General features: G+C 41.7%; 1 protein-coding gene across 1 annotated transcript in view; it reads right to left on the bottom strand.

The window, feature by feature from the left end:
- Positions 1–9,790, bottom strand: part of KIF18B (kinesin family member 18B) — a 43,520-nt gene extending 33,730 nt beyond the window's left edge. Inside the window, exons 1-3 of the mRNA XM_075280232.1 lie at positions 9,469–9,790; positions 4,108–4,265; positions 2,411–2,515 (exon numbers count right to left, since the gene is read on the bottom strand). Of these exons, the coding sequence (XP_075136333.1) occupies positions 2,411–2,515; positions 4,108–4,265; positions 9,469–9,790 (585 nt within the window). The remainder of the gene's footprint in view (positions 1–2,410; positions 2,516–4,107; positions 4,266–9,468) is intronic.
- Between the last annotated feature and the right edge of the window lie 8,069 nt (positions 9,791–17,859).

The raw sequence follows: 17,859 nt of genomic DNA, 5'->3' as shown, positions 1-17,859 counted from the left end.
TCGTGCACCTACACCAGCTTGTACCTGGGTCATGGGATTATCGTACACATCAGGGAGAGTGTGTGCCTACATAGGCAGTACGAAGACTTACAAGTCATTCCTGCTCCGCTAGGGATTCTGGGTAAAAAATATGCAAATCTATTCTCCAGGATGTAATTAGGAGAACAGTGCACTGTGTATGCCGCCGTCTAGAGGGCAGCATCCTTAACATCATGAATGACTCAGTTAAAAAGTCTATTTAAATCCGCATCATGATTAAATAGACTTTTTAACTGAGTCATGCATGATGTTAAGGATGCTGCCCTCTAGAGGGCGGCGTACAGAGTGCACTGTTCTCCTAATTACATACTGGAGAATAGATTTGCATATTTTTTACCCAGCTTGTCCCTGACATAGATTTCAGTTATCATTTATGTCAGAAAAGTGGCGTAAAGGACGGTAAATCTGACAGAACTGTTGGCCCAGCTCATGCCTTGCCTATCTTTTAGGTAATTTGTTAAAACACTAGTTATGATGTTTTTTTTGACCTTTAAAATAAAAAAAAGCAACCTAAATCTGGGCATTAACCACAAATTAAGTCAACTCTGTTAATCAGTGAACTTGCTCCCATGTATTATATCAATTAATATCCATGCCATCCTGTCTCATACTGCCATTGGCTGAAGGATGTGTCACTAACTGTCCACTGTCCATTCACGATGGCTGATATGTGAATAACATACTAACATTCAGTGGTGTGACTTAGAATTTAATAGGGAGAATGGTGTGTAAAAAAGGGATTGTCCTAAAATAATTGTTCATTAACCATAATCAAGGTAAAACATTCAATTAGTTGTGATATTAATTAAGGTTATAATGTCCCAACCCTTTGTAAACCCAAGGTGCTCGTCTGGTATTTTTTACATCACTTTTTTTAGTGTATGGTAATAATAAATCCGCTCTATTGTGTAATGCGTAGTGAGGGTCTGATGGGTGGTCATCAGCTGCTCTCTATGGGACTTTTTAAATCCTTGTGTCATGTGCTGCCCCCTTAAGCCCAGAACTACGAATAACAGTGTGGGAGTTTATGTAAAGGAAACCTGTCAGATGTATATCTTACACCCCAATTGGGCCTCGGTAGATGTATCTTCATTTATTATGTCCCCGAATAAGCTGGAAGGAGGTGGTTTCCCTATAGGTATAATTGAATCAGGAAAACTTTCTGTGAAAAGCACTACATTTCCGCCACAGATTTCCCTGCAGCCAGTTATGTGGGGCCTTTGCCTAAATGATGCTACACCTGTGGTTAAAATCTACAACAGAAACCAGACATGCTGAAGAGACTCTTGAACTAATTTTTTTTTTTGCATTCTTTTAATCTCTAGCCCTAAAGCCACAGCACTGTTTCCTATCCAGATTATTGCTTCATGTTGTTAACCTGATACTATAGGCTTGCCTAGACGCGACTACTTGTAATCCGTGTGCATGCTCTATACACCCCTTCTCTTCTTGCTATGCTGCAGATTTGAAGGTCAGTTTGGTGTACATGCATTACAAAACAGGTTTTTCCTATGGACCAGAAAGTGACTCCTAATGCAGTAAGGTTATAAGCAGTTTTTAAAAAGGGATGTCCAGTCATGAAAAATTATTCTGAAAACCGCAAAACCTGCACGGTGGTGCTGCAGTTCTCTGCTGGTATCCACTGCTATATGTTAGGCATTAGTAAGGCTTAATTCACACGCAATTCTGCGTGTGCATATTCCCTCGCGACTTTCCGCTCCGGTTAAGGCCCAAATAAATGGGCCTAGTCCGAAGCGTGCTGCTGCGAGGCGGACGTCGCGATTCCGCCTGAAGAAAGGGCTGCTCGTTTCTTTTTTCCGCTAGTGGCAACATGCCGCTCACAGAAAAAAAAAATAAGCTAGCGGTCTACATAGACCACCATTGTGAGGGGGCGGATTATGACGTGGATTCTGTGACAAAATCCGCCTCCTCTTGCCCTGTGTGAACGGGGCTTTAGACCTTACAGAAAAGTGAGATCATTGTATAATCTGTCACTTACAAGAAGTTATAGGCCCATATTCCCACGTGGATCATTATTATTTTACTTATACTAAGCCAATATATTCCACAGCCCTGTACAGAGATTTTTATTACTCATAATAATCCCTTCCCCTATGGGCTCAAAATGTAAATTCCAAATGAACCTCCCAGTAGTTTTTTCAGGTTTTTTTTTTTTTTTGGGGAGTGTGGGAATAAAGCAGATTACCCAAAAGGAAACCCATGAAACCCAGGAAGAACATATAAACTTCAGTCAGATGTGTAATTCTGTCAGATTTGTATGCAAGAACCTAATTCTGCAAGGCAACAGCCACCTGCTGTCTCAAAGGGTATATATAAACTAAGAAGGCCAGTCCAATAGCCCACCTCTTACCTGATGAAAGGAGAGACCCTGAACTACAACCCCTTTCTGAGGATCTTCTCTGATTGCTAGAAAGCCTTTGGGTTCCAGCAGGTCCTGGATCTGTTCATTGTACACCTGAAAAAAGCCAGGAGATTTATTTATTTATTTATTTCAAAAGAAAAAAAAATTCAGTTCCAAAATACTGAATGTATTGTTTCAATTCTGAAAATAAAGTGGAGGTGATTTCCCTTTTTTAGCCTTACACAGCATTTATACATTTAAAAAACAAACAAAAAAAAAATAGTGTTAAGGTAAAGATTGAAAAGCAGATAGGGCTTAGGCAGAATGGATTAAAATTGATAGATGGGGTAACTACCGTTTGTCTGAAGTGTGGTACATTTTGTGTGAAAGAAAGGTATTACTACCTGGACACTTAACCCACCCACCCACATAAAAAAATTGATTGATTGAGTGTGTTGGTGTGGAAAGATGTGCATTTATTTATTTCATTTTTTGCACATTATATTTTATTTTATGCATTTATTTTTACAACTTAGACAGTCTACCACCTTTCCCAAGCATATTCAACTGTCACCACCGACTTACAGATCACATTACCATAATAAATATCATACCTTTTTAAAGAGTCACTTTTGTAGATTTGGAGAAAAAAAAAAACAGTGTCCAGAAATGCCATGATTTGCCCGCAGCATTTTACAGTACTTGTAAAGTGGATGGGATTCATGCGAATCCCATGCCCACTTAGCAGTAAACACCGCAGCATGGAAATGCTGCTATTTCCAAAACGGCGCGGTTTTGGAAATCATAACATGTCAATTATATCTACGCAAACGCTGGCAACTTTACTGTAGATATAATTAGAACCAAACTCTCAGAACTTTCTGTTCAAAGCGCTGCGGGAAGAACCTCGATGCATTCCCGCTGTGGTTTTTCCTGCAGCGCTTTGGTGCTGCGTATCGTCCCGTTGGGCCTTAGCCTTACACAAATGAGGCAGATGGTGCACTGAAAGAGGAGCTTCAGCTCCCTGGAGCAATAAGATCAGTGCGCTCAGGACTGAAGGATGGTCTCCAGTGCAAGACTGCCTCATTTGCATATCACTTAAAATTGTTTATCTCAAAACCTATACAAAAAAAAAAGTTATGGTGTTTAGCTCTGCAATGTGGTGGTGACTGCTGAATATGCTTGGGGGTGTGGTAGAATCCTATAAAATGTTTTTTTGGCAACAAAAATAAAAAATAAAATAAAATTAGTGACCTATTCTTCAGATAGGCCATCAAATATTAGCTTAGTAGTAGTCTGACGGCTCCATCTTGGGCCCCATTCAAATCAACAGAAAGTGAGCTGTAGTAATCACTCTATAGTGAATACAGCCATTATACATTAAATGAGCTGTCTGCTTCCAGCTCTGTGCACTGTAGCTACTGATATCAGCTGAGCTGTAGGGCTAGTGAGTGTGAATGCCCTACCCACCAGTCTGATGTTGATGACCTATCTAAGGCAAAGTCATAAATCAGTCATAAGTCATGTTTCGCTTGGAAAATCCATTTAATACTGTTTCCTTAGCAACTGCACTTCTACTCAGTATTAGAGCTACTGTATATTGGGGTTCTGTTGTGACAAGGACTTGATTATTTCAGTTCCCTGTCACACTACAGAATTAAGCAATTCGTTGTTTCTACTGTACATTATGATCATATGGTCCATACCTCTAGGTAAGAGATGAGCACCTCGCAGGACTTCTCCTCCTTGACTGCTTCTATTCGCCGATATAGTTCAACCATAGTGAGATACATGACTCCAGGGTCAGCTTCACTTCCCAACATTGTATGCGTCTTCCCTGCTCCAGTAGCCCCATAAGCAAAAACTACAGGATAATAAAGATTTAGAAACAAAAATGGTATTATGGACTCAAGTGCCTCCTATTCAGGAACTTTTATATGGTGGTAAATGGGGTTTGCTATGAAATACAATTTTGGTGATGTAGTAGACTCCCTTTAAAGGGGCTCTATCAGCAAAATTATGCTAATAGAGCCCCACATATGCGTGAATAGCCTTTAAAAAGGCTATTCAGGCACCGTAAATGTTATATTAAATCCCAGTCCCGTTTTTAAATAAAAGCATTAAAACATATATGGAAATGTTACCTGAACGTGCACCATGGGCGAGGATAAACAATGTGACGTCAACTTCGGGCACGCCTGCCTCTTCTGTCTTCTTGTAGTAACGCCCTCCGGTTCTGTGTCTTTCGGCTTCTTCTTTTCAAATCCCGCGCCTGCGCTTCCCTCCGGAGAGCTACTGCGCAGGCTCACTCGCCATTTTACTTAATGGCAGTTCACGAGTGAGCCTGCGCAGTAGCATTCCGGAGGGAAGCACTACTACGCAGTCGTGGGATTTGAAGAGAAGAAACCGGAAGAAGACACTGAACCAGAGGGCGTTACTACAAGAAGACAGAAGAGGCAGGCGTGCCCGAAGATGACGTCACATCGTTTATCCCCGCCCATGGTGCACGTTCAGGTAACATTTCCATATATGTTTTAATGCTTTTATTAAAAAACGGGACTGGGATTTAATATAACATTTACGGTGCCTGAATAGCCTTTTTAAAGGCTATTCACGCATATGTGGGGCTCTATTAGCATAATTTTGCCGATAGAGCCCCTTTAAGGGAAAGCTTATCATTTAGTATTTTGATCTCTATGATACAGATTGTCCATTATGATTAACAAAGTTACTGTTTATAACAGAAAAGTATTTGATAAATATAATTGTGGGCATGTTATTGCACGGTGTTGCGATTGCACATTACTAGAATGAGGTGCGCTAGTGACCATAACGTCCCTCTGACTGTTATGGAGTGCTGAATGAGCAGCATTCTGTATATGGCCTGTGCTCACATTTCTTTCTAATAGAAAACAAAAGGGCACTGCAAAATGCTTATGCCCCATTCTAGCACATCTCCAGAACTCTACAAAAGGTGACCACAAACAATAGATTTGTCCCCAATTCTGACACATGGACTAATGGGCTCTAGCAGATTTCATAGGGTTTTTAGACTAAGGACCCACACTGCTGAAATGCAGCTTTTTTTGTTGCAGATTTTTCAGCGTTTTTTTTTTTTTTTGAGCCAAAGTTAAGAATAGCTACAAAAGAAATTGTTACTATATAGGAAGTTCTTATATTTCAGGCTTCTACACAATCTAATTAATTAAACCCAAAAAAAACAAAAATTATTGGAGCGGTCCCGAAGCCACAACAACCATGAATATCATAACAACTCAAGACTCGCAGAATATAAAAAATAATCAATTTATTAAGAATTATAATTAATAGACATTAATTATGCGTTTTTTGGGGGTTTTTTAGGCCAAAGTTAAGAATAGCTACAAAAGAAATTGTTACTATTTAGGAAGTTCTTATATTTCAGTCTTCTACACAATCTACTCCAGGCCTTGGCTCAAAAAACCCCAAAAAATCTGCAACAAAAAAAGTTGCATTTCCACAATGTGTGGCTTTAGCCTTAAGGCTGAGGTCCAACCATGTGGAAACACAGCGTTTTTTGAGCCCAAAGCAAGAATGGCTACAAAAGGGAATGGGAAATATATAGGAAATTCTTAGGGAGCGTTCACACTACCGTCGGTGTCCGACATGTAGTGTTCGCTCCTAGTGTCCGCTCAAAATCTGTCACGGACACTAGGAGCGGACACTAGATGTGTCCGTGACACCTGTCATTCACTTGAATGGGCATCGGGTGCGTTCTTTTGCACTCCGTGCTCGTCCTTCTCTGTCCGCAAGAGAAGATGTCCGACTTCTCAAGCGGACAGAAAAACCCTGCATGCAGGGTTCCTCTGTCCTCTTGAGAAGTCGGACATCTTCTCTTGCGGACAGGAAAGGACGGGCACGGAGTGCAAAAGAACGCACCCGATGCCCATTCAAGTGAATGACAGGTGTCACGGACACATCTAGTGTCCGCTCCTAGTGTCCGTGACAGATTTTGAGCGGACACTACATGTCGGACACCGACGGTAGTGTGAACGCCCCCTTATACTTCTAAATTCTGCTCAATCCATTCCTGTCTTTGGCTCAAGAAAAAGCAAAAAAATCTATGACAAAAAACGCTGCGGTTCCTCAACGTGGGGCCGCAGCCTAAAGGTGTTCTCTAGTCCCCAAGTGCTCTTTTACACTGATGACTTATTGACAGGATAGCTGATCAGTATCTGATTAGTTAGGGTCCTACACCAGCACCAAGCAGTGAATATGGCAAAGAAAGGGGTTGAAGCAACTCTGTTCTTATGCAGGCACTATGGTATAGTGGTGGTGCCAGGGTACAGTAGCTCTATGCTACTACTATGTTAATACCAGCAAAGCTGCATTAGTCCCCATCTGTCTCTATAGTTTTTGGTGGTAGCAGGGTCGAGATGTCAGGTCCCAAATGAGTAAAAAATAATCTATCCTGTGTATCCTGAGTATAAGAATACCTATCCTGTGTATGCCAGTGATATATGTAGGGAAGACTTCCCAATGTATAATGTACAGGCACAATATAGTGTAATTGCTTATAGGATTCAATGTTAAAAAAACATTATACCACAATGATGGAGGACAAAATGACCACCTTAGAGACTTTCTACCTGGATTAAAGCCCCATATAGGGATGTTGTTCCAGGAATTATTTTCTGCTGTCCTTTCATTAACCATGATCACATTGGAAACATTTCATGCCTGATAGAAAATGACTGGATCCAATAACCTGACATCCCATTGATGACAGTGTCCCTTTAAACAAATTTCCGAGCGAAATTATCTGTTTGACAAACTACAAACAATTGAGGTCCGATTTCAGACGCCTTTGACTTTGTCTACATCTGATCACAAAGCGTCTTCTGTTCAGTGGACGCCACAATGTACCAATAGACGCAATACAATGAATAACAGACAGCAGGGATTATTTACTAAAATGTAAATGAAGCGTAGCCGAGAACAAGCAGACATATTCTTTATATGCCCGATGGCTCAAAATAAATCCATTGTTGTGGGATACTGCTCAAATGAATTCAATAATACCAGATCCTGCATGCTGCACGGCTGTAATTCACTAAATGACACTAATAACATTGACACAGCACTCCACTGATGTTCACAAAGAGTCACAATATAAAGAATTATTTAACCCTATTAGAACTGAATTTCCCCATGGTGGGACTAGTAAAGGATTATTTTATTTTATCTTATCTTATATGGCCCAAAAACATCTTAAAGACCAAGCTCTGTTCAGGAAAACTGGTGGTAACAACTTTTAGATGCTTTAACTTACCCACGTGATTTTGAGATTGTTTTTTCGTGACATATTCAACTTCATATTAGTGGTAAACTTCGGTCAATATTTTTTGCATTAATTTATGAAATAAATATGTAATTTGGAAGAATTAGCAATTTTCAAAAAGTGAAATGTTCTGCTTTTCAGACAGATCATCATTCCTCCTAAATTACTTAATAAACATTAACTATTGGCACCATCTTTTAATTGTCCTTTATTTTGGATGTTATAGACAGCTTAGTCGATTTAAAAAGAGGATCTTTCATGTCCTCAGTCACATGCAGTTTTATATATCACTAGAAAGCCGACAGTGCACTAAATTCAGTGCACTGTTGCCTTTCCAGTTATTTGCCCCGGGGCAAGAGATATCGGTGCAGTTATAATGGCAACGATCTCTGCTTAATGTCAGAAGGGCTTTCCTAACAGTCTAGCTGGGTTGTGAGGAACGCCCCTCCTAAAAGTACTCGTCCATAGATTAGTACTGGGGGGCATTCCTCACAGCTTAGCGTCATGGCTGGGCAGTAAGGGACACCCCCTCTGACAGTACAGGGCTATGGAAGAGTACTGTCAGGAGAGTCGTTCCTCACAGCCCAGTCAGACTGTCAGGAACGCTCTTCTGACCGTGGGCAGAGATCGGTAACAGCACCGAAATCTTTTGCCCAAGGGCAAATAACGGGAAAGCTGACAGTGCACTCAGTTCAGTACACTGTCAGCTTTCTAGCGGTATATATAACTGCATGTACCTGAGGACATGAAAGACCCTCTTTAACGCATTTACAAGAACATTTCCTATATCCAGTTTTAGTTACTACATAAGTTCTGAGGGGGATTTTAAAAAGCCTATATTTTAGAAGCTGCCATAAGTCACTCCATTTTCAAAACAGCACCCTGAAATATTTCATAACTGTATGTTTTAACTCTTTAACCATTTCATAGGAATTAAAATAAGGAGGTGAAATTTAGAAATTAAATATGTTCATTTAGCCCTAAAATGTACACATTCACAAGGGGTTAAAGGAGAAAATGTATCACACAATTTGTTGTACAATTTCTCCTGAGCCTGGAAAAATCCCACACGTGAGTGAGGGAAGGAGCAACACAAGGGTTTTAAAGAGGACCTCTCAAGTCCTCGGGCACATGCGGTTTTATATATCGCTAAAAAGCCGACAGGGTACTAAATTCAGTGCACTGTCAGCTTTCCCGTTATGAGCCCCGGGTGAAGCGATATCGGTGCCATTACCGATATCTCTTCACTGTCAGAAGGGTGTTCCTAATAGTCTAGCTGGGCTGTGAGGAACGCCCCTCTTGACAGTACTCGTACATTGAACTGTACTGTCAGAGGATCTGTGAGGATCACCCCCCCTTCCCCCGCAGTAATGTCTATGGATGAGTACAGTCAGAAGGGGCATTCCTCACAGCCCGGCTATACTGTCAGGAACGCTCTTCTGACAGTGAAGAGATATCTGTAATGGCACCGATATCTCTTCACCAGGGGCATATAATGGAAAAGCTGTCAGAGCAGTGCCATGTCAACCATTCAGACCCCGCGATCTTGCCCTCAGACGCGGTGATTGCTATTGATCATGCCATCCAGAGGGTTAACCTGCCGGAATATCTTCCGACTCCAGTGGATAGTCCCAGACCATGGCGCTGAGTGTTTACTATGCACTCAGCACAGCATAAAAGTACAGCACAGAGCAAGAAGGAGTGTATAACAGTAGTGTGAATTTATTCTAATATCTCGATTTCTTACCTGAACAGTTGTAGCCATTTAAGACTCCATCAAGGATTTGCTTAGTTGTATTCTCAAAAACATCTTGTTGGCTGCTTTGCTCACCAAAGACACAATCAAATATGAATTTCAGATCCTTCCCTTTACGCTTTGTTCCTTCGTGACCTCTAAGGTTGGAGAAGATCCCTGATGTCTCAGGTTCATCAGGGTCAAATATCAGGATATTGTGATCCACTACTTGCACCACAGAGTACTGGTTTCCTTCTTGCTCCCTTGAGTTAGGGGGGCGGACACGAACCACTACAGAGACATTTCCTTCTTCAGCAGCCACGGGAGCAGCCATATTCAAGTGATGTTATAGGGGGTGTCAAAGGGTCCTGTGGGGATAAAGGAAAGTGTTACTACCTAATGTCAGCCATATTATTACACTGCTCCCTACATCTATGGACACTTTATTCCTGCTACAAAGTGTCATTTACATGCCGATTACAACACATTTACAGTTCTCTAGGATTTGGGGGAATATGTACAAAATTAAAAGCTTATTTTAAGAGTTGTACTTTCCATATTAGAAGCGAATGGTAGGCAGAGCCCTATTCACATCAGCTAAAGCCACGATGAACCACAATGAACTAAATGGGATCCGTCAGGTGCCACTGGTACAGCATTGATGTAAACACAACCTAAAGTATACAGAATAGGCCCCAGCTCCAATGAAGCCACCCTGCTGATCTGCATATATTATGGAGAAAACAAAAAACAGCACTCCAAGCCCTGCAGAGGAACTGTAGAAAAACGAGCACTGAAACAGAACATGGCATGTCCAATTCCTATTTCTCCTAGCATCAGCTGACTAGGGAGCGCTAAGGGACCCCCATACAATAAGTAGTCAGACCTGCTACAATTGGTGGGTTAAAGCGACTTAGGTCTAATATGTATGGGATCTTTAGTCAATATTGCCTTTTAAAAAACAAAACATGAACCGACAGGTGCAAATCTGCTTCAACTGCAACAGAAAAGCAAATACAGATGTAGCAGCACACAGGGAACACTAAAACATATGAAAAGATCTACAGTTTATTAGTCCAAACTCAATTACTGCTACATTTACTATTCTTAGAGACCCTCTGGGCACATTTCCATATTGTTGTGTGAGCCCACCTGCCACATACGACTTTCAGGGATATAAGAATGGCATCCTAACCTTAGGAAAGGGCAACGATGTGTGACTGGATGGAGTCTATTCTCACACTCCTACTTGTATGTCTGGTACTGCACCTCAGATCCAGTATTAAGAATGTGACAGACAAGGCACCACAGCATGTCAGGGGGTCTCAGCACTCATACAAGGCCCACAGCATTGTCATTCTCAAGCCCTGGAATGGCAGGTAGTGATATTACTAGAGATGAGCGAGTACTGTTCGGATCAGCCGATCCAAACAGCACACTCGCATAGAGATGAATGGTCGTAGCCGGCACGCGGGGGGTTAAGCAGCCGGCCGCCGTCAAAGCGGAAGTACCAGGTGCTTCCATTCATTTCTATGGAGAGTGCTGTTCAGATTGGCTGATCCGAACAGTACTCGCTCATCTCTATGACAACACCTTATCTAACACCTACAGCGAGTTTTCTCCTGGAGGCAGCCAATAATAGTCATGTGGTACCAGCACCCTACTGCCATCATTACATGACAATCTGGAAACCCTCCATATAAAGCAATGACTGTATTCCCATGCACTTGTTCAGCTGCATAAGGCACTGTTTTCGAACTCTTTGGGAGCCTTCACATGGAGTAAACGCGTGTGTATTTTTGCAAAACGCACGTGTAAAAATAAGACTCCCATTGACTTCAATAACATTTTGCAGGCGTATTTTTACACGTGTAAAAATATCATTGAAGTCAATGGGAGTCTTATTTTTACACGTGTATTTTGCAAAAATACATGCGCGTTTACTCTGTGTGAAGGCTCCCTTCAGATGTCCACACCGCTCGCTTTGGCAGAGGGAAATAGGCACAAAAATCCTCAGACTAAAGTGTTGGTGCTGTGTGACTAATACACAGATGGATTATTTTTTGTCAGTGACTCCCTTCACATGACCATAGATCACCCCTCCCTGTGGCTCCTTCACTCATGTTAGTGCATAGAATTGCATTGTAACCCCTAGTGTGCCACCACTTGTAGACTAGGGCTGCAATGACTGCATTCACCCACATGTGTAAAGGAGATGCAGCGCCCCCTGTCAAGCGTTGGTTATCCACAGCTTAAATGTATTGAATAGAAATATTCTCCAGATTGCAATAAAAGACATTTTAAGAACAGAGAGGTTCTGTCAAATATAGGCCATCCCTGCAGAAGAATAACATGTGTAAGGCGTGATCATGTGACATTCCAGTGACTCGGAGGCAAGTGCAGCAATGTCCTGAATCAGAGGGCACTTTGGTTGTGGGCATACCCTGGCACAGGTGGCGGCACTCATCAGTAAGCCCTACTCCCACACACTAGCAACACAACACTACACCCCACCATCCCGCATCATGTGACCACTCACCTAGTATAAATACCGCGGCTTATAACGTCTCTATTTCCCATTAATGTTCCGTATTATGATTCTTTCCTAGATCCAGCCGTCGGCCCCGCCCCCATCTCGCCACACTTCCGCCAGACTAAGTTCAAATCAAGCGGGCTCTTCCGGACACGGACGCTGATTGGACAATCAGTTTAGCCCTGTGATTGGTGAGGCTTTGACGTAAGTAGAGTGCGCGGTGTACGCCGGGAATTGTAGTCATTACAGCTAGGCGCCTGTCACAATAATTGCGGGAGTAATAGCGCCGTGTACAGTCTGTGCTCCCGTTATAGAAACAGGACAGTGGTGTATGTTATATACAGCCTGCAGAATAGGCTGGCCAAAAGGAACACCCGATAGCAATGTTGTCGTGAAACAGTTTGAAGAAAATTTGCGTTGTTTTTTTAAACATTTTGAATTGCTGGAAAACTTATGAATGAGAGAGAGGCTGATTTTTAGCACATGACTGACACATAGATTGTCCACGTCCTGTATACAATGACAGGGATGCAGGAATAATGTGGGGATTGATCTGTAATATATATATTTATTTATACTAGCCTCTGCCTGCGATTTCGTCTGCGGGTTGTTGGAGTGGATGATCCGTCTATATTCAGCAAATTACTGCCGGGGATGGTTCGCCTGCTCCAGCATTTTGGCAGCTCCTAAGCTGTCCTGTGGCTGACCTTGTTCCTCACACCGTCCCTGTGATTGTTCGGGCATCTCAGCAGCTCGCTGGGACACCATATAATGAGCTTGTTGATGATCCGCCTGCTCCGGCGTTTCGACAGCTGTCAAGCTGGCCTGTCGCTGAACGCGTTCCTTGCGCTGTGCCTGTGATTGTTCGGGCATCACAGCAGCTCGCTAGTAAGCAATATAATGAGTGTGTTGTTGGCATTGATGATCTGCATGTTTCGGCAGCTCTCAAGCTTGCCTGTCACTGAATTCGTTCTTCGCGCTGTGCCCGTGATAGTTCCAGCATCTCGCTCGGACACCATATAATGAGCATGTTGTTGGCGTTGATGATCCGGCGTTTCGACAGCTCTCAAGTTGGCCTGGTACTGAGGTTGTTCTTCGCACCATGCCTGTAATTGTTCCGACATCTCAGCAGCTCCCTCTGACTCCATATAATGAGTGTGTTGTTGGCGTTGATTTTCCCCATCAGCTCCACTTGAGGAGAACTGTGTGACTTCTGGCTACCTTCATATCTCTCATTACTTGCGGCAAATTAGATTCTCTTTTTACAGGCAAGTTTAAAATTGACAAACTGCCAAATTGGATTAAAGGTGTTTGCCCATGTCAGTTTGTCTGCACTGCCTGGAGCAGAGCAGATAATATGCAAATGAATGTACACTGAGGATTAGCGTGTGTTTATACAGAGAGATAGCCCAGGGATCTGAGATAAGGCTGCCGCAGGAGCTGTGTAATATAGTATGTGAACATAAATTCATAACAGTCGTGAAGCCATGTCATTTACCGGGATAAAAAGTAGCCTATATTTTAATCGAGGTTACAAACACTATCTATGTGCCAAATTTCATTCAAAACTGTTCAGCCGTTTTTGTTTGATTGAGGAACAAACACATAAACATCCAAACATTCACGTTTATAATATTAGTAGGATAGGATTTATTTTTTTTATTGCTGAAAACCCTTTAACCCATTCTCGCTGGAGGAATATTTGACTATTTCCACCCCCCACCCCCCTTTCCAAACACCACAACTTTTTTATTTTACCACTCTGAGTCATATGAGGTCGTAATCTTTAAGGAAAAGAAAAATTTTCATTAATTATTATGTACAACGTACTGGAAAGCTGGAAAAAAATTGAGAATGGGGTGGATTTGAAGAAAAAGTGCATTTGTGGGATTTTCTTACGGGCTTCACTGTGCAGCCAAAATGACATGTCACCTGTATTCTATGTTTTAGTACGATTCCAGGGGTACCAAATTTATATGGTTTACATATTTATAGACTTTACATTTTATCCCCTTAAAAATCCAAAACTGCAAAAAAAAAAATAATTTTTCTAACAGTTGCCATATTCTGACACCCATAATATTTTTAAATAATTTCGTGTACAGGGCTGCATAGGGCATGTTTTTTTTTTTTTTTCGGGACCAGGTTTGCTTTTTTAGTTACACCATTTACATGATTTTTTTTTTATTTTTTTTTACCACTAAGGCATTTATGGTATAGGGAAAATATTTTTATAGATTTGTAGAGTGGGCGTTTTCAGACACAGGTATACCTAATGTGTAGGTGTTTCACAGTATTTAAGTACCTTTATTATGCGTTCTAGAGAAAGGGCGGAGATTTTAACTTTTAAAATTTTTATTTTTATTATATTTTTTTTTATAACTTTTTTTTTTATTTGTTAAACCCCCTAGGGTTCTTGATCCCCAAGATGTCTGATCACTAATGCAATACATTACAATGCTAATGCATTGCAAAAAAATGGCTCTTCTATTGCAGGCTGTATAGAGTAGCCTGCAATAGAAACTAATGAAAGACAGGCCTGGGAGCCTTCACAAGGCTCCCAGCTGTCATATTAAGGGGACGCCGTCCCTGGAACTTGCACCAGGTGTCGGTTATCACCAGTAAAATGGCTCCTCGGTCAGTTTTGACTGAGGCGCCAGAGGGGTTAATGCCCTTCTCGCAGACATTAGTGCTGGTTCTCTGCTGTATGAAACAGCAGGGGGACCCGGTGGCTATGGTGGCCGCTTGGCTCCCGAGGAGGACAACGTCAGAGCTCAGACTCACAACCCTTCACAGTAGTACAAAGCCTAAGTAGCGTATGAGTATCTATTAACAGAGAATATTAAAAGTATAGTAGATGAAAAAAAAAAGTTGATCTGTTTTTTGTTCGTGTGAAAAATGAATCAGCCAAGGGCATCACACCACTAACAAATAAGCAGGGCGGAGTGCTGTCGGTATTATAAGAGACATCACACATTGCAAAATGCAGACAAGTGAATTACAGCAGTGCTTCATAAAGCCCTAACTACAAATGATCCTGAAAACAACAACTACATGGGAGTCCTGACTCCTGGATTAATGAGGGGAAAAATTTAATAAAAGCTTTTGACCTAAAATCCAAAATATTTTTCTTTTTTTTAGTGTGAGCCCCAAAGAATTACATTTAGTTTATACTGGCATAGCCAAGTTGACTGAGGCTATTCTCCACAACAGTCTTCTCCAACTTTTAGGACTGATGTAGAGACTATTTATTGTATTTATGAAGTGACCTGATCACATCTCCAGCTTTGGAACCACTTCAAAAACATAATGACTTATGGCTCATATGGAAATTAAAGCATTTGTTATGAATACAATTATCCTGATGTCATAAAATCTTATTAGTGCTGAGGCATATCATATTTAATAGAGCAAGTGATGGCGGAATTCATTAGCCCGTGTGTTTTCTATCACCTATAATGTTCTTATGCTAGAACAGTTTACCGAACTGGACTCATGTTCTGCCAGCAGTATCCGAGATGATAGCCAAATTGTTAGGTGGAGCTCAGCTTTGATGTGAGTCTTAGCTTTCATAGATTAAGGAAGATACTGGCGTGACCAGTTAGATCTGTGAATGTTTATAGTGTTTTATTCATAACAATATTGGAGACTGATGTCAGTGTACATGTGCTCGCAGATGTCTGTTTTCCGTTATATAAAATCTAAAATTATATATATATATATATATATATATATATATATATATACAGTTAGGGCCAGAAATATTTGGACAGTGACACAATTTTCGCGAGTTGGGCTCTGCATGCCACCACATTGGTTTTGAAATGAAACCTCTACAACAGAATTCAAGTGCAGATTGTAATGTTTAATTTGAAGGGTTGAACAAAAATATCTGATAGAAAATGTAGGAATTGTACACATTTCTTTACAAACACTCCACATTTTAGGAGCTCAAAAGTAATTGGACAAATAAATATAACCCAAACAAAATATTTTTTTTTTCAATATTTTGTTGCGAATTCTTTGGAGGCAATCACTGCCTTAAGTCTGGAACCCATGGACATCACCAAACGCTGGGTTTCCTCCTTCTTAATGCTTTGCCAGGCCTTTACAGCCACAGCCTTCACGTCTTGCTTGTTTGTGGGTCTTTCCGCTTTAAGGGTGCATGCACACTACGTAACGCCGGGCGTGTATGAGAGCTGTACACGCCGGCATTACAGCAGACTGCCGAACACTTCCCATTCACTTCAATGGGAGCGCTCGTAACAGCGGCGTTTACGAGCGCTCCCATTGAAGTGAATGGGAAGTGTTCGGCAGCCCTGCTGTAACGCCGGCGTGTTCGGCTCTCATACACGCCCGGCGTTACGTAGTGTGCATGCACCCTAAGTCTGGATTTGAGCAAGTGAAATGCATGCTCAATTGGGTTAAGATCTGGTGATTGACTTGGCCATTGCAGAATGTTCCACTTTTTTGCACTCATGAACTCCTGAGTAGCTTTGGCTGTATGCTTGGGGTCATTGTCCATCTGTACTATGAAGCGCCGTCCGATCAACTTGGCAGCATTTGGCTGAATCTGGGCTGAAAGTATATCCCGGTACACTTCAGAATTCATCCGGCTACTCTTGTCTGCTGTTATGTCATCAATAAACACAAGTGACCCAGTGCCATTGAAAGCCATGCATGCCCATGCCATCACGTTGCCTCCACCATGTTTTACAGAGGATGTGGTGTGCCTTGGATCATGTGCCGTTCCCTTTCTTCTCCAAACTTTTTTCTTCCCATCATTCTGGTACAGGTTGATCTTTGTCTCATCTGTCCATAGAATACTTTTCCAGAACTGAGCTGGCTTCTTGAGGTGTTTTTCAGCAAATTTAACTCTGGCCTGTCTATTTTTGGAATTGATGAATGGTTTGCATCTAGATGTGAACCCTTTGTATTTACTTTCATGGAGTCTTCTCTTTACTGTTGACTTAGAGACAGATACACCTACTTCACTGAGAGTGTTCTGGACTTCAGTTGATGTTGTGAATGGGTTCTTCTTGACCAAAGAAAGTATGCGGCGATCATCCACCACTGTTGTCATCCGTGGACGCCCAGGCCTTTTTGAGTTCCCAAGCTCACCAGTCGATTCCTTTTTTCTTAGAATGTAGCCGACTGTTGATTTTGCTACTACAAGCATGTCTGCTATCTCTCTGATGGATTTTTTCTTTTTTTTCAGCCTCAGGATGTTCTGCTTCACCTCAATTGAGAGTTCCTTTGACCGCATGTTGTCTGGTCACAGCAACAGCTTCCAAATGCAAAACCACACACCTGGAATCAACCCCAGACCTTTTGGGCTAGTTCACACGTGGGCAAAGGGGAGTTTTTTGACAGCGGATTTCGCTTCAAAATCAGCCCCTTTACAATGGAGCCCTATGTGAACAGCTAGCTTTTTTTTTCCGCTAGCTTTTTTTTCCACTAGCTTTTTTTTTCTGCTAGTTATTTTTCAGCTAGCAGAAAAAAGAAGCGACATGACCTTTCTTCAGGCGTTTTCCGCCTGAAGAAAGCAATAGAAGTGAATGGGAGGCAAAAACAGCGCAGGTTTTTTTCAGCGCGTCTTTTTGCAAAAAACCGCTAGCTGTTTTTTCCGCGCGGTTTTTTGCAAAAAAACAGCTAGCGTTTTTTTGCAAAAAACCGCGCTGAAAAAAACCTGCGCTGTTTTTGCCTAGCGGTTTTTTTTAGCCCATTCACTTCTATGGGAGGGGAAAACAGCCTGGCTTTTTTTGGAAGTGGTTTTTACAAAAAAAAGCTCCAAAAAAAGCCTGGCAATGTCAAAAAAAAGCTTCCTAATTAGGAAGCGTTTTTTTTCAGGACCAAAATAAGCCAGGAGG

Source organism: Leptodactylus fuscus, chromosome 6 (assembly GCF_031893055.1).
Source record: "Leptodactylus fuscus isolate aLepFus1 chromosome 6, aLepFus1.hap2, whole genome shotgun sequence".
NCBI lineage: Eukaryota > Metazoa > Chordata > Amphibia > Anura > Leptodactylidae > Leptodactylus > Leptodactylus fuscus.
This window is presented reverse-complemented; position numbering and strand designations above follow the sequence as displayed.